The sequence below is a fragment of the Acanthopagrus latus genome, chromosome 24 (genome assembly GCF_904848185.1).
Source record: "Acanthopagrus latus isolate v.2019 chromosome 24, fAcaLat1.1, whole genome shotgun sequence".
Classification (NCBI taxonomy): domain Eukaryota; kingdom Metazoa; phylum Chordata; class Actinopteri; order Spariformes; family Sparidae; genus Acanthopagrus; species Acanthopagrus latus.
Genome location: NC_051062.1, coordinates 683554 through 699605, shown reverse-complemented (window position 1 = coordinate 699605; position 16052 = coordinate 683554). Strand labels below are relative to the sequence as shown.

At 41.3% G+C, this 16052-nt stretch overlaps 1 protein-coding gene across 1 annotated transcript in view; it reads left to right on the top strand.

The window, feature by feature from the left end:
- Positions 1-16052, top strand: part of trpm4a (transient receptor potential cation channel, subfamily M, member 4a) — a 59546-nt gene that overhangs the window by 17775 nt on the left and 25719 nt on the right. The window contains exons 3-7 of the mRNA XM_037091650.1: positions 586-647; positions 1418-1595; positions 2967-3147; positions 3796-3965; positions 4305-4482. Coding sequence (XP_036947545.1) covers positions 586-647; positions 1418-1595; positions 2967-3147; positions 3796-3965; positions 4305-4482 — 769 coding nt within the window. The remainder of the gene's footprint in view (positions 1-585; positions 648-1417; positions 1596-2966; positions 3148-3795; positions 3966-4304; positions 4483-16052) is intronic.

Here is a 16052-nt window from a genome sequence, read left to right as displayed (position 1 = left end):
TTGGCCCAAAACCATTCAGTGCTTTATAAACCAACAGCAGGATTTTGAAATCTATTCTTTGACAGACAGGAAGCCAGTGTAAAGACCTAAGAACTGGAGTGATGTGATCTACTTTCTTAGTTAGGATTAACCTTACATCTCTGGGGTGCAACCAAACAACCACACAGAGTCAGACTCAAGCTAACTTGTTTTAACAGATCATTCAGTGTGGACTTTGCTCTCTACCTTAAGAGAAAATTAAACTATAGCTTTTGTAAATATATGCCGATAGAATCGGTTACATCAGCATGTTTAAGAATTAATAGGCTATGGGCACCAAAAGACTAGGGAAGTTAGTAAATGCTCCAAAAACCCTAACCCAGTGTTAACAGGTGATTGTGTCGTGAATCTGGGTTGTAATTACAGTACCACACAAGTGATCACATAACTCTTGATGTAGGCTAATGCTTAATGGCTGTCCAGCAGTTTGTCACTGCAGTTAGTCACTGCACCTTCTCAAAATAGTTGTTTGGTCTTGGTCCACAGTAATGTTCTCCATATTTATTTGTATTTATGACAAATGACAAATTGCTTTCATGCTCGCAGAGCTGGATTCCCAAGATCATCAAAAAGCGAGTGTGCACCACCTTTGTTGAAGACTCTTTCAGGTAATCTCTCCCTCTGTCTTGTCTAGAAGTAAAAAATAATGCTGATTATTGATGATGACATACATTTCACAAGGAATTGGTACTGTAGTGTAATGTTTTTCTGATGATAGCCCTTTTGATGAAGCATTAAAGAAGGAAATGGTTTAACTGAATTTAAACTCTGTATTGATACATTGTATCTTGATTGACACACCCCCCTTTCACCTGAAGCAATCCTGTTTAGGTCATTAACTACATCAAAATATAATGATGAGTTTAAGAACCTTGCCTCCTCTGTTCAAACTATGCCAGAAACTTTGAAGATATTTTTCACTCTAATCACACTTTCTTATCATCATGTTTCATCAAATCTCTAACTTGGAGAAAACATTCCCTGAATATTTTTACACATTTTACACATATACCACTGCTGGCAGACTGTTAGCTGAAACAGACAAAAGCAATCATACAACCCACTGTATTGGCCTCCATTTATTTTCAGAACTGATTTGAAGGTTTTACTCATTACATTTAAACACTGAAACTTTAAGACTTCATGTAGTGTCTGTCAGTGCCCCTTAAGTCTGGAGCAACTTTCCTGTTGCAATGTGACCTAGAGAGAGCACTGTAGCGGTGAAGAACTCACTGTAGAGTCGGTTACCATGGACCAGTAAGCAACTTACTGTAAGAAAATGTCTAATTGTCTCAAACGCCTTTGTAATGGCTTAGGGTTTTTGAGACACTGTCATACACAGAATAACAGGATTTATGTCTTTTGTGTTGTGTGTCAGTGATGGAGCATTGTGTCAGTGTGGTGGTGTGCAGGAGGTGCATGACTCTGTGGCAAGAGGAGACTACTTTGGAGCTGCTATTGTCACCCAGTGGGACAGCAGGCAGCACTCTTCAGAGAATCCCACCGATGCTTTTGGACAGCTGGAGTTTGCAGGCGCTGGACACCGACATAGCCATGTGAGTGGCAGCACTGAACTCCCACATCACACAGTCATAGATATTTCAGTGTACCTTTGGTAAGAGGTTCAGTCTCAACACTGATGAATAGAACCCATGCGCCACCACAGCCCAGCCTAGTGTGACTTTACCCAAACAACCTTTGTCTGCTTCCAACCCCTTGGGGATTTAAAGCTCCTGTAAGTGTTGTTGTCACTGTAACTAACTTCCTGTCCATTTTGCAGCCAGCCATCCCCTCCATCCTCTCTAACTCCTGTTTTTCCAGACAGCTCTCCTTGCCTTGATCTTTTCTTGTTTAAAATATTTTTTCAGCTTCCATCATCCACCTCTTTATGTTGTCACTTAGTCCTAAGTGGGCAGGGATACCAGAACATTACTTTTCACAGACACTGGTTACTGACCAAATGTTCCGTAATACCACTTTTCCACATAAAATTATTGTCTCTACAGAGGGTTATTTAATACTGGTCAATCCTGCTTAAATCACCTCTTGAGCCCACTCCCACTTCCCACAGGCAAAACAGCCAGAAGTCATTTCTGTCTGGCATCTTACAGGCCAACCCAGTTGTTTTATTTGTGCTCTGGGGAGCTAGGAGCAATCTCTGAGGAGCGAGAGATTGGTAGCTCTAAGCAGACAGAGTACACAATATAAAAAGTACAGTACACAGAGTTATGGTGACTTATGGCGAAAGTGATGACACGCTCTATGAAGGAGTAATAAAATGTCTGTAGAATGTTCTTATTTACCTCAAAAGTGTTGACCTTCTCCTCAGTGTATTAAAAAATTGTACACAGGTATTTGTGGTCTTCCACAAGCTCTACATTCTTCGCATGGATTGTGCTGATGGCAGCTGCAGCTAGCTCCCTCTGCTTGCTGGAGAAGGTCACCACAATCTCTTGGTCTTCTCCATGTTTAACTCCAGGGCAGATTTATCACACCACTCCACAAACGCAGCACTGAGCTGTGGTGATGTGAGGGATATGAGAGCAGGGACAGGAGATCTGTGTCATCCCCGTACTTTACCAGACGACAGTCTGTATAGGTATTGGTTAAACTGGAAGTGTTTTGATTATTGCAAAAGAAAATAAATGAACAACTGACTGCAGCTGGAACCTGATGTGGACAGGTTGGCAGTCCTACGTTGTGAGACACATGACAGGACAGCATCACTGAGAGGGAATGTTGCTTGCGGTGGCCAACTGGCACTCTAGGTTTAGTTCATGGTACGCTGAGCCCAGACAAACAGTATGACTGAGATTAAAATGTCTTGGAGTATTTCACCTCTATGTATTTGAACAATGATTAAATACATGCATTCCCTCTCAAAGGTCATCTGTCAGACATTACAATCCTCTCTTTGCTCTGTCCAGTTTCTGCGGCTTTCATGTGACACTCCACCTCAGATCGTCTACACCCTAATGACAACTCACTGGGGGCTGCCCTCACCCAACTTGGTGGTGTCAGTTGTGGGAGGGGAAGGACATGAGAAGATCAAAACCTGGGTGAGAGATGTCCTGAGAAACGGACTGGTTAGGGCAGCACAGAGCACAGGTAAGAGTCCATAGTTAATGTTACGTGTGGCCAGGTTAGTGCCCTATGTGTGTGTGTGTGTCCTGTCTCCGCCCTGCTCTGCCTTCCTGAGCTCAGGTGTGGGCAATCACCTGTTGTTTTAATTTGGGTTTGACTTCCTGGTAGTCCTGTTTTCGTATCTTTTTGGTTTCCTTTTTCTAAGTAGGTTTAGTAGTTGTTTAGGCAGCTTTAGTTGGGAGGATTCCCCAGATGCGACGGTCATGGCTGGTCTGGGGTCTCCTCTCTCTTATTTTTCAGTTTGGCCAGGAACTCTTGCCTTTTTCTTTTGTTAAATAAACACATTTAAACTTGACTGTGTTGAGTCGGCGTCCTTTATATGTTACTGGCCTCTTTTTGTTCGAGTCTTTGGTTGTGTTCAGTTTGGGGCCGTAACAGTTAACAATAGGGTTAGTAGAAAGCATAGAGAATTCAACATGAAGCAATTGGTTTGAAGATCACAGTGCTCACCAAACCAATCAGTTAGTATACTGAATCAAACAATCTGCCTTACACAGCCTGAGATGAGTACATGTATTGTTACGGCCCTGTTTGTACTATACTGTATGTTGGGTTATTAGAAACCTCACCTCCTGTATCCCACCTCACTACTTTTTTACTACTTTTGACCAGGGGCCTGGATACTAACAGGAGGTCTGAGGGAGGGCATAAGCCGCTGTGTGGGCGAGGCGGTGAGGGACCATGGGGCTGCAGCTCCAGCTCTCTCCGAGAAGAAAGTGATTGCTGTGGGACTGGCACCCTGGGGCATGGTGCACAACAGGGAGCAGCTTGTCAATCCCCAGGTACACCATGAACTTGTCTGAGATAGTCCACTATAAAGCCTGCACCCTCCTTCCTGACACGCACACAAATAAAAGATCACAGAAATGTTTTGTACCTAAACTTTTGAACTATACTCCAACTGCCAGGACAGTCTTTGCCATAGTTGTTGTTACCTGAACAAAGTAAAGCATGATGAAGGCTGTGCAGACTTGTGTTTGCTTTGTGTGAGGCTTTATTTTAGAACAATACAACAGCAGATCGTCCATGCTGAGATCAGATGAGCACACAGGTAGCAGAGTAGATTCCTTCCCTTCCTCGGAGTGAACTCACTCACATTTATGTGTGTCTTCTGTTTGAAGGGGAGTTTTCCTGCTCGGTACTATGTGCAGAATACATCCCGTGACTCCTGCTGCCTGGACAATAACTGCCAGGCTTTCCTCCTGGTGGACGATGGAAGTGTTGGCCGCCGTGGCGGAGAGACAAGCTTTTGTGCAAGTCTGGAGGACTACATTTCCCATCAGCGCACTGGCATTTGGGGTGAGAAAGATACATTTCAAACATGAAAACTGCAATGCCTTGACACTTTTAAGATGTCATGTTTTGACTGTCAGCTCATATTGCTAAAATTTGCTTGCTGTCTTAAAGAATTTTTTCAAATGACAATTAAAAACAATGTATGGCACTTAGATTTACTAATACTATGAATTGGGAAACAGAGCGAGTAGGCTGCTTACATTCCAACAACACAAAGCTCAGTCGAGTTGTTGGTACACAAGATTAGACATCCCATAACCTATCAATTAGTACTGCAACTAAAAGAAGTTGCCGATGCCTTTTCTGCTCACTGTAAAAAGTTATATGATAGTCAAAATCTATATAACAACACTGAAACGTTCCAAAAAATTTTTGGGACCTCTTAATATGACCAAACTAGCTAATGATGAGTCAGTGGAATTGACTAGGCCAATCACAGAAACTGAAATAAAAGAAAGCCTCCTTAAACTTAATATAACAAGTCTCCTGGAATCAATGGGTTACCCAGGGAATATTAAAAAGACATGTGTACATGAACTTACCCCAGTGCTAAGCATACTATGCACTAGAAATGGGAGATATGCCTACGACTGAGTTTTCTATGTGTGGATCTGAAAATTTTAACTAGCATCTTAGCTAAGAAAATACAGAGATATATTTTAAAATTAGCTACACTGAATCAAGCTGAATTTATTAATGGTTGGTTAAAATAGTAGTAATATTAGGAGGGCGCTACATTTACAATCATTAGCCACATCAATGACATCACAGACATCAATGCTACTCAGCTTAGACGCGAAGAAAGCATTTGATAGGGTGGACCAGGTGAATTTTCAGCAGGTTCTGGTGAGCATGGGTTTTGGAGATAAATTTGTTAAATGGATTCCATTATTGTATCAGGACCCTAAGTCCAGAGTCAGGGTTAAGAGATACTGCTCAAGGGGGGCGCTCGAGAGCCGCGACATGTAAACACGCTTTTTCCGTGAGCTCTGCATGAAGATAACAATTTCCCTTAAATTTCAGCCTCTAAAACAACCCAACAGCTGACCAAAGTGTGTTCCTAACGTCTTATGTCATAGTAGCTGCAGTCCCTTTTTCCCCTCTTTTTTTCTGGAGTAACGTCCGCACCCCTGTCCAGCAAACAAAGGCCTAAGACAGCAGCTAAAACCTCGGACTATCCTGTGGCGGGGCCACCAACAGACACGCTGGCCATTTGCAAAGCCTCCGAACAAATGGTCATGGCCAAAATAGAAGACACGGTGACCACACTGTCGACAGACCTGCACGTAAAGATAGAGAACCTGCGTGGAGAAATAGGCATAGTTCGCTCCAAAACACGGGAAGCTCTCTGGACTGCTAACCATGAGCCAGGAACTATTGGCTACATCATTACGTAGCCTGGGAAACGGCGCTAACCATTACTCCGACCGGGTCGTTGAACTAGAGCAGTTGTCCTGCGGGCCCCGAACTGTTATTCCTTCACCATGTGTTTTGGTTGGGTTGGCACGTATACTGGGACTTGTCTCCATGCCAATGATACACAGACAGCTGCGTCACTCACTCCTGCAAGCGCAACTTTTAACTTTCATTTTTGTTTTTGGAGCAGTTCGCAGATTGACATTTTGCAGCTGTAGGAGCAAGTTCACTGCTAAAAGAAAAGTGGACAGCGAAAATCAGCAATTCGAGCAAGAATGGACTGAAACATTTGCATTCATTCTCCCTCCAACTAGCACCCATGTGCCTAATATGCTAGGAGACTATAGCTGTGATGAGGATTTCCAGTTTGAAACGGCATTATGAGACAAAGCATAGGAATTTTGTAGAGACATTTCCTCAAAATTCAGAGGTAAGAACAACAAAAATAAATGCACGGAAGTCGTCAAATCAAGCTGCAGGATTCTTGTCACATCTGACACAACAAAAAGCAACACAGTGCTCACTTTTTCCTTTTGTTCCCTGTGACATTGAAAATCACTGCCCCGAATGGTAAGCGGAGGTCATTCGACTGCCCTGCTGAAGCTAAGCAGTACATTACTGAACACTTACAAACTGAGGATACAGGTAACTGAGAGAGTGTAAACCTCAAACTCGCATAATTATTAAACATGCAATCCCATAAACGTCATGTACAGCCAGTCTACCTCTCAGCTGAGCGATAAACAAAGACAGGACAGTTTTTAATGTGTGCATTAACCATTATGTCATTATCTACTCGGACAGGGGGTTTACTTGTAATCAGAGTACGATGGCCAATAATTAATGTGCAGACAGACTGTTTCTCTTCTTCACCCCTTTCAGAATCAGAATCAGACTCAGAAATCCTTTAATGTCCCGCAGACGGGGAAATTGGTTTGTCACAGAAGCGACATAATATTACAAAAACAGAGACATATTACAATAACAGGAACAATAGCAAAAAATAATCAATAAAATTAAAAAGGGAAGAAATAGACATATATACATATTTACATGATGTAGTGCAAAATTAACAGCAGTTTTTGTTTTGTTTTGTTTTTTGTTAACATAGATTTTAAATACAGATAATAAATATGGAATAAATATGGGTGTTAAGGAAATTGACCAGATAGTGCAAAAACATAAGTGACCTGGTGCAGACATACTGCACAGTGCAGGGTACAGGGTATTTTCTTTATAATATTATTTAATATATTTAATTTACTTTCCTTCTTTGATTTATGACACATTATACGAACCTCACTCAGAGTGGACTGATAGTCCTTAATCTACACTTTCCTTGTGTTTGTTTTTCTTAGAGATAGACCGATATGGTTGCAGTAAAAGGGAAAATAATGGCGTCAACATTTTGAGTAATACAAACTACAAGAACTTTGAGTGTTTTTACACATAGATTTTAGTCTATCCATATGCAATAAGGGTTTGAAAAAAAAGAAAGAGACTTAAAAGTGGGGCCACATGTTTACATATGCTCAACTCATGCTTAATTTACTACAGCATTTGGGAAGCCTGTAGTTGATTTTATTATGTAAATGTTTTATTTTACCAACATGTGATAGCAGGGACACAGTCATTCAAAACTAGCCTGCTACATTACTAATGATGAATGTAACTATAGCTGAAAAAATAGTACAATAACGATAGAAACTATTCATCCCTGAACACCATGCAGTTCACGCAGGCTTTATGATGCAGTTGCATGATGTCTAAAGTCTTGAACAGCAATATTCTGCTCCTCTCTACAAGAAACTGTCAAAGACAGCTTCAGGACACACAACATGACAGTGTCATTTTCTGCTGCATGGAATCTCTCAGTCAACAGAGAAAAAGATCAAGTAAAATAACTTGGTAGTTAAACAGCCATTATTGCCCTACAGTTTTCTCTCAGACCGTGCTTTGCTGTCAGTTTCTGCAGCTTCTCATGTGGCTTACACACACACACGCACACACACACACACACACACTATCCTCTAGCCATCCCCTCAACGTTAGTAGTCGTGAGTTGTATAGTTTCTACAGTCTGCTGAGCGTCTACAGCCAGAGAAGGACAAAGCAGACCGGTGGGTTAACGTTACGCTAAAAGCTAATCAGCCTTCACCTCAACGCGCTTCCCTGCAATAAAACTGAACTGAATTGAGTTTATTAGGTTTTTACTCTCTCACTCACACACGGACTCCATATTGATATTAGCGAGTGATTAACAGGCTCGTCTGGAGGGACTGTGAGCGAGCAGAGCTGCCGCTTATGTTTATATAACGTTAACAGGATCACAGTAATGTTACTAGTAGTTGTGAGTTGTAGAGGACTGGGATGTTTATTACAATTTCGGGAGAGTCTGCTGCCTTAGCTTGCCCTCGGAACCAAGCCCCTAGGAACAGCGCCGGGCTATCAAGCCAGTATTATGTGGTGGCTAAACTTTTTCTCCTCTCCACTAGTGTTGTGTCGGTCACGAACGTGTCATTCGAAAGAGCGGATCATTTCAGTGAACGAAGTGAATGGGATCACTTCATGGACTGATTCGTTCCTTTCTCAGTTCAGTTGAGCTCAGCCGCGATCATGCCGGCCGGGAGTGGAACTGCTGCGACTCACTCAGAGAACTGTCAGGACGTGATTCTCGTTTGCGCTGTGATTCGTTCATGATTCACGAACCTACTGCAGGCAGAGAACTGACGCTGAGGACGTGATTCTTGTTCAGTAACTGTACTGCTAAAATTAGTGCTCTGTTGCTAACATCCGTGTAGCATCTTCTTAAGTGATTTTACTGCACAATAATAGTCACTCACGTTTGCGAACGTGATTCTCAGCAGCTGCCGTCACTCAAGTTTGCGAACGTGATTCACGTTCACTCTGATTCACGTTCACGCTGATTCAGTGACAGCGCAAACGTGATTCACGTCCTCAGCAGGTTGTTCGCGAACGAGGGACGCCAGGACGTGAATCACGGCTGCTTATCAGTTCAGGGAGTTGGAGAGCACTGAACGATTCGGTGAATGAATCTTTTGAACTAATCATTTTACTGAACGGATTCTAGAGATTCAGTTCAGTAAAAAGAGCCGTCGTTCCCATCACTACTCTCCACTGTTTGTGTGAGCACTGTGCATGCACAGCTTTCAGTACTGATTGGCTGTTACCGCTCTGCCTGTAACCAATCAGATGGTGCTGTGGGTGGGTTAATGCTTGAGACAGAGTAGGGGCAGCAGACAGAGAGGGTCGGCTGCCTCACACCCAAAATAACCCAGTTTTAAATTGATCTCTTATCGGCCGTCGGATTAAAAAAAAGGCAGATGCCAATATGCATCAAAATGCTGGATATCGGCCCCGATAATCGGCCCGACTGATAATCGGTCGATCCCTAGTTTTTTTTCCCTCTGTATTTACCTAATTAGATTTTCATTTATTCCTTCAGCTCTTGTTTGTGTATGGCAGCTACCTAAAGTAACTAACTCTGAATTCTCAATCTTAGAGGATCATTATCTTTCTACACTGTTCTCTTCATGCATAGTTCTTGCATGGTTTAGCCTGCTCAACAGGTGATGGAGCAACCCATGGGGGTGGTCTAATAGCCCTCAAAGGAAGGGTACCAATAGTTTTTTGTTAACTGCTTTTCAACTTTCATAGTTGTATTTTAAGTCTGTTTGTACTGTATGTTTGTATTACCAGATCCAACTACTTTTTTCAAGGGCTTGAGGATATCGCGTATCTTTACAAATCCGATATAACATGACATCACAGAGACAGATACTTAGACCTCCTGGCTCTGTCGCTTTCATCTCCTGGAACATTAGAGGCATGGGAAATGCAGTTAAATGCAACAAGATTTTTTCTCATTTGAGATAATTTGGCCCGGAATTTATATTCTTGCAGCAGACACACCTCAAAATCAATCATCACACGAGATTGAGAAATAATTGGATCTGCCAGGCCTATCATTCCAACTTTAACCACAACTCAAGAGGTGTGGCAATCCTCTTTAAGAAGGGTGTCCAAGTCGTCCATACTAGAACAATCCAAGACCCCAGAGGTAGATTTGTCATATTAACTGGCAAGCTCTACAACTCTCCAGTTATCCTGGTTAATATTTACGGTCCAAATTGGGATGACCCTCAATTTTTTACCAAAATATTTGCATCCTTACCGGATGTTAACTCCCATCAGCTTATTATAGCTGGAGACCTGAACTGCGAACTACATCCACAACTAGACAGATCCCATCCCAAGCTGGACAGCCAACTGTCCAAATTTGGAGGTGTCCTTGATTCTTTCATACACTCCTATAGTCTTGTAGATTCATGGAGGAAACTAAATCCAGACACGAAACAATTCTCTTTTTTCTCACCTGTTCACAAAAGTTACTCAAGGACAGACTTTTTTCTTTTAAATAATAATCTCCTCCCTCACGTTACCAATTCACAATACCATAGTATTGCAGTCTCAGATCACTCTCCTGTATAGTTAGACATTCACTTTCCAGAAAACATCCAACCACAACGAACATGGCAACTTGACCCCTCTCTATTGTTATGCAACAAATTTAAACAGTTTGTTGCTGAACAAATAGAGATAATGACATAAATGATATAAATGACATATCATGTTGCACAATGTGGGAATCGCATAAAGCCTATATTAGGGGTCAGATAATTTCATATGTAGCAAATAAAAATAAAGAACGCAATAAACGTTTTTTCAAAATTGAGCAGTCTATAATAGACATTGACAAACAATGTGCAATATATCGGGGGGTGGAATAGGCAGATTAGGAGGGAAAAAAAGTTGAAAATCCTCCAACTTCATGTAAAGAGGTATGACGCGTCTAGGTGGAAAAGGTGGAAAAGCCATGCGATAACCAATGGGGATGTCTCGTTCTGCTGTCGTCCCTTGGTCAGGTCGGTCCCACAGAACAACCCGTGTAATTTTGGTTCCTACCAAACATTCGTTCTGAGATGGCGCTGGAAATGTTGATTGCTGCCGTAGCAAAACACCTGGTCCTCTATGATTTGACCCTGTTCGCGTATAGGGATCAATTAAAGACAGCCGATGCATGGAAGAAAGTCGCTTTAGTCATTGGTTTGCCTGATGAGCTTTTAATTGTGTAATATGTTTGTAAGAAAGGAGAGAAAATATTGCATACTAGCGTTGCAACAAAGCATGCTAGCATCAGTTAGTCCAGACATCCGACTCTCCATTGATCAACCTCTCACCATCAGCGAAAGCCGCAAGCCATGCGTAGTGGGCGGACCCCAGGACCTGATGGGTGACTGGTCAAGTACTATAAGATATTCTCTTCTAGATTAGTGCCTATACTTAAATCTATATATGACGAAACACTGGAGACTGCCTCTTTACCACTGACCCTAACCCAAGCAACTATATCATTAATATTAAAGAAAGATAAGAACCCACTTGACTGCTCATCCTATAGACACATCACTCTCCACTGCTGTGATTCTAAAAAAAAAACAAGTGAATGATGTGATACCATCACTTATACATCAAGATCAGACTGTCACGTTGGGGAAAAAGGGGAAACTATGGAAGGGAAAAGGTGGACCCAAACGCAGTAGACACGTGAGGCAGAGATGGGGAGGAACAAAAGGCGAGCTTTATTGCAAAGCTGAATACAAAAACCAAAAGCGGACGAGCAGGGATGGAAAAACAAAGTAACAACTAAGAACGAGTCAAAGTAGCAAAGCAAAAAAAATACAAAGTTCAAATCAAAGTCAAAGTACGAAATCAAACAGAACAAAATACAAAATAAATCCAAAACCTACCAAACAGGATCATGAGCAAGAATCAGGAGCAAGGAGCAAGGAGCAGACATAGAACATGAGACAGAATACATCAAACAGAATACAATGACTGGACAAAGAGTGAGGGGAAACACAGAGACTAAATACACAGACACTAATGACATGACGAGGCACAGGTGAGGAGAGAGGAGGAAGGAAACCAGGTGAGATAACGAGGGGGAGGAGCACAGAGGAACAGACCAGGAGGGAACAAGACAACAGACAGAGGGAGCCAGAGGGGAGAACATAGGAGAACTTAAAGGACACATGAGGGCAAGGAACATCAAAACATGAGACACAAGACATGGAAAAAGCAAAACATAACACAAGACAAGATACAAATATGTAAATCAAATACAAGAAGCCAAAAACCAGAAACAAGAACAAACAAAACAAGAGTCATGACACAGACTGGCTTTATTCCAGGTCAGCAGCCATTTTTCAACCTGAGGCAGCTCTTCATTGTAATGTACTCCACTAATCCAACACAGCAACCTGAGGTAATTCTGTCACTCGACATAGAAAAGGCTTTCGATAGGATGGAGTGGGGGTATTTAGTTGCAGTCATAAAAAGGTTTGGATTTGGAGAAACATTCAGCAACTGGATTAGAATTTTATATTGTAGCCCAATGTCAGCTGTGAAAACAAATGGCTCTATATCAGCATATTTTCCAATATATAAAGGTACGCATCAGGGCTGTTGTTTGTCACCATTCCTATTTGACTTGGTCATAGAACTTCTTGCCCTTGCAATCAGGGACAATGAGGGAATTAAGGGCATCACAAGAGGAAACGCAATCCATAAGACTGCACTTTACGCGGACGACTTGCTCCTTTTTGTTGCCAACCCAAGCCAATTTATACCTCACCTCCTGCAGCTATTACAGCAATTTGGGAGTTTCTCTGGCTGTAAATTAAACTTATCAAAAAGTCTGCTTTTCCCCATAAATTATTTAGCAGAACACTAGATGATGCATTTCCTTTAAAAACTGAATATCAATCCTTTAAGTATCTAGGTGTACTTGTAACCAGCTCATTTAAAACACTTAAGAAAGCTAACTTTGATAATTTATCAGAACACACACAACACAAGGATCTGGAGAGGTGGTCGGGCCTTCCCATTTCACTGGCGGGTTATATGACTGTCTGGCTCCCAAAACATTTATCAGCTTTATCAGATTTGATAACTATATCTCATTGTTTATATGGAATCATTCCATGCCTCAAATGAAGAAGATTTATCAGGAAAGACCTAAATCTGAAGGGGGACTGGGTCTCCCAAACTTTCTCCATTATTATTGAGCATCAAACATTTTCAAACTGGCATACTGGGTGACGGCATTCACTGACAAAAATGGGCCTGCCTGGGCAATGATGGGACTTTCATCACACACATTGATATCCCCCATTTCTCTACAGCTCCCTTGTTGACCTGTTGTTTCTAATTCCATTACAATCTGGGTACAATTTTGTAAACATTTTAACCTTGATCAGGTGAATAGCTTTTCTCCTCTGTCCCTCAACCATCTTTTCAAACCTTTACAGATAGATCAGAATTTTGCTGGCTGGCATCGGCACGGACTGGTCTTCTTTGTTGATCTATTTGATGAGAACTCGTTTCACTCTTTCGAAGCCCTAGACCTAGATCATCAACATTTCAAGATCACACTTTTTCAGATATCTCCAAGCCTGTAGTTTTGTCTCCAAACATGTCCGTATTTACCCCCAATTATATCTTAAAATTTGAGTTTTTTGCACATTTAACTTATATCTGGAATAAGACCCAAATTCTTTTAGTGTAGACATCAACCTAGGGATGCTAGTCTCTGGCTCTGTTATCAGCAACAAAACGTCATCTGCATATAGGCAAATCTTTTGCTCCATGCCTCCGACCACTATTCCTTTTATTACCGGGTCATCCCTGATTGACTGTGCTAAGGGTTCGATAAATAGGGCGAAAAGAGCTGGGCTGAGAGGGCAACCTTGACGGCAGCCTCGCTCCAGCTCAATAGGCTGTGAGTGATGTCCATTAATTTTTATCCTGGCATTTGGGGAAAAATACAGGGTTTTAAAACATCTAATAGAGTCTTCTTTAAATCTGAATCTTCTCAGCGTCAAATATAAGTACTCCCAGCGGACCGAATCAAACGCCTTTTCGGCATCTAGACTGAGTACTACAGCTTGTTTTTTTCCTTTAGTCACGTGATCAAGTATATGTAGCACCTGTCTGATATTGTCTTGCGTCTGTCTCTCGCACACAAAGCCTGTTTGATCTGGATCCACTAGTTCTGGTATGATGTGTTCTAATCTTTTAGATCTTTATTTAAGTTTTAATATCAATTGCACCGAACATCAAATATTGTTAACCATTCCCTGACAAAGGGCTTCTCATTCTACTGACCTATTCCTATCGCATTTAGTTACTGCTTAGGTCTGTAGATACAACATAACTGGAGTCCATCTTTGTGGAAAAATGCCCATTTGCTTTCATGTGTTCCATTATATAGACTTGTTTCAGTCCCTGGGTCAACTGGCAAAGGTGCTTTCCTCCAGTTCATAGTTATGATTTCCTTGTGATCAATAAAAATATGTGCAGTTCAGTTCATGTTCAGTTATACAGAAATAAGCATACATACATACATGCACAATAGGATAGAAACAATAAAGATGAACCTACTTCCCCGACTCTTATATCTCTTTCAATCCCTCCCAGTAATGATTACACAAATGCAATTTAACGAATGGGATAAGTGGATCTCTAGATTCATATGGGCAGGTAGAAGACCAAGGATCCAATTCAAAACACTGCAATTGGCTAAAGAGAAAGGGGGCAGATCACTCCCATGCCTGATAGACTATTGTAAGGCAGCGCAATTAAGACCACTAGCATGCTGCTGCAACCCAAATTATACAGCAAAATGGAAGGATTTGGAAATTTCACAATTAGACGTACCATTACAATCTATACTGGGCAGTAAAACACTGTATGAGCGGCATTCTGGTGGCCTGAACCAATGGTCTAAGGTTTGTTTTCGCATTTGGTTTAAGGAGTGTGGGTCACCATCACTTCAAAGACAATCTAAGTCACTGAGATGGGTTGCCTTTGACCCCAACTTCAAGCCGGCAAGGATTGACGGAAGGTTTATACATTGGTATAGAAGAGGAATCACCTCTTACTGTTCAATTACATCCAAGGGAGAATTTGACAGTTTTCAGAAAATTTCGGATACATACGGGCTGGAAAAAATAGATTTCTTTAGGTATCTTCAAACTAGGTCTTATTATAATGATCAGGTAAAACCACTTGAGGAAAGTGAGACCAACTTAATTGACATATTTATTGACATGTACAAAAAAAAGGATAATAGGAAACTTGTTTCAAAGTTGTACTCCTGCATTCAATCTAATAAGATACACTCAACAGATAAGATTAGATTAAAATGGGAGAAAGAATCTCAAACTGTCATCACAGAAGAAGAGTGGTTGAATATTTGTTCTGTACAGTCAACTTCCACTAGTTCAGGTCTCTGGAGAGATTTCTGCTGGCGGAATCTGGTTAGATATTTCATAACCCCTAAGTTAAAATGTGTGCAAACAGGGGAGACGGCCGGGGGACTGTGTTGGAGGAACTGCGGTGAACAGCTAGCAGACCATTTTCATATATTTTGGGGCTGCACAGCTATTCAGCCATACTGGCAAAAGATTACACAAGTAATACAAAACATTTTTGGTGATGGAATTAACAGCTCTTTTTCTACAATCTACCTAGGTAACATTGCACCCCATATATTGGGGCCAGACAAATATCTCTAAAAAATATTATTAGCAGCCAGTAAGAAAACTGTAACTCGAAGTTGGCTGCGGGCCGCGCCTCCGGCAGAGACTGACTAGATCAATATTGTGACCAATATTCAAAATATGGAAAGAATGACTTTCTCGTTAAATCTACAGACTGATAAATATTTGCACTATTGGAAAAATTGGATTGTGTACATGTCCACAAGAGATGCTCATTGAGCTGCCATTGTATTTGTAACTCCACCAGTATAGTGTCTGAATGGATGTATAGGTGACCAACTGTTTGTTCAATGTATTTCTGTATATTGTCTATGCTCTGTCTATAAAGATAAAGTACCAAAAAAAAAAAAAAACTTAAATAAAGTTAAAGAAATAATAACAAAATGCAAGGATAGGTGCATGCAAGCAACTAATGAGAAAACCTTGAGCTTCAAGCTTCGAGCTTCTAACACAATGTCATGTTCATTTCCAAATCAAAAAACATTGTGACACACTAAAATTCAGCATTAC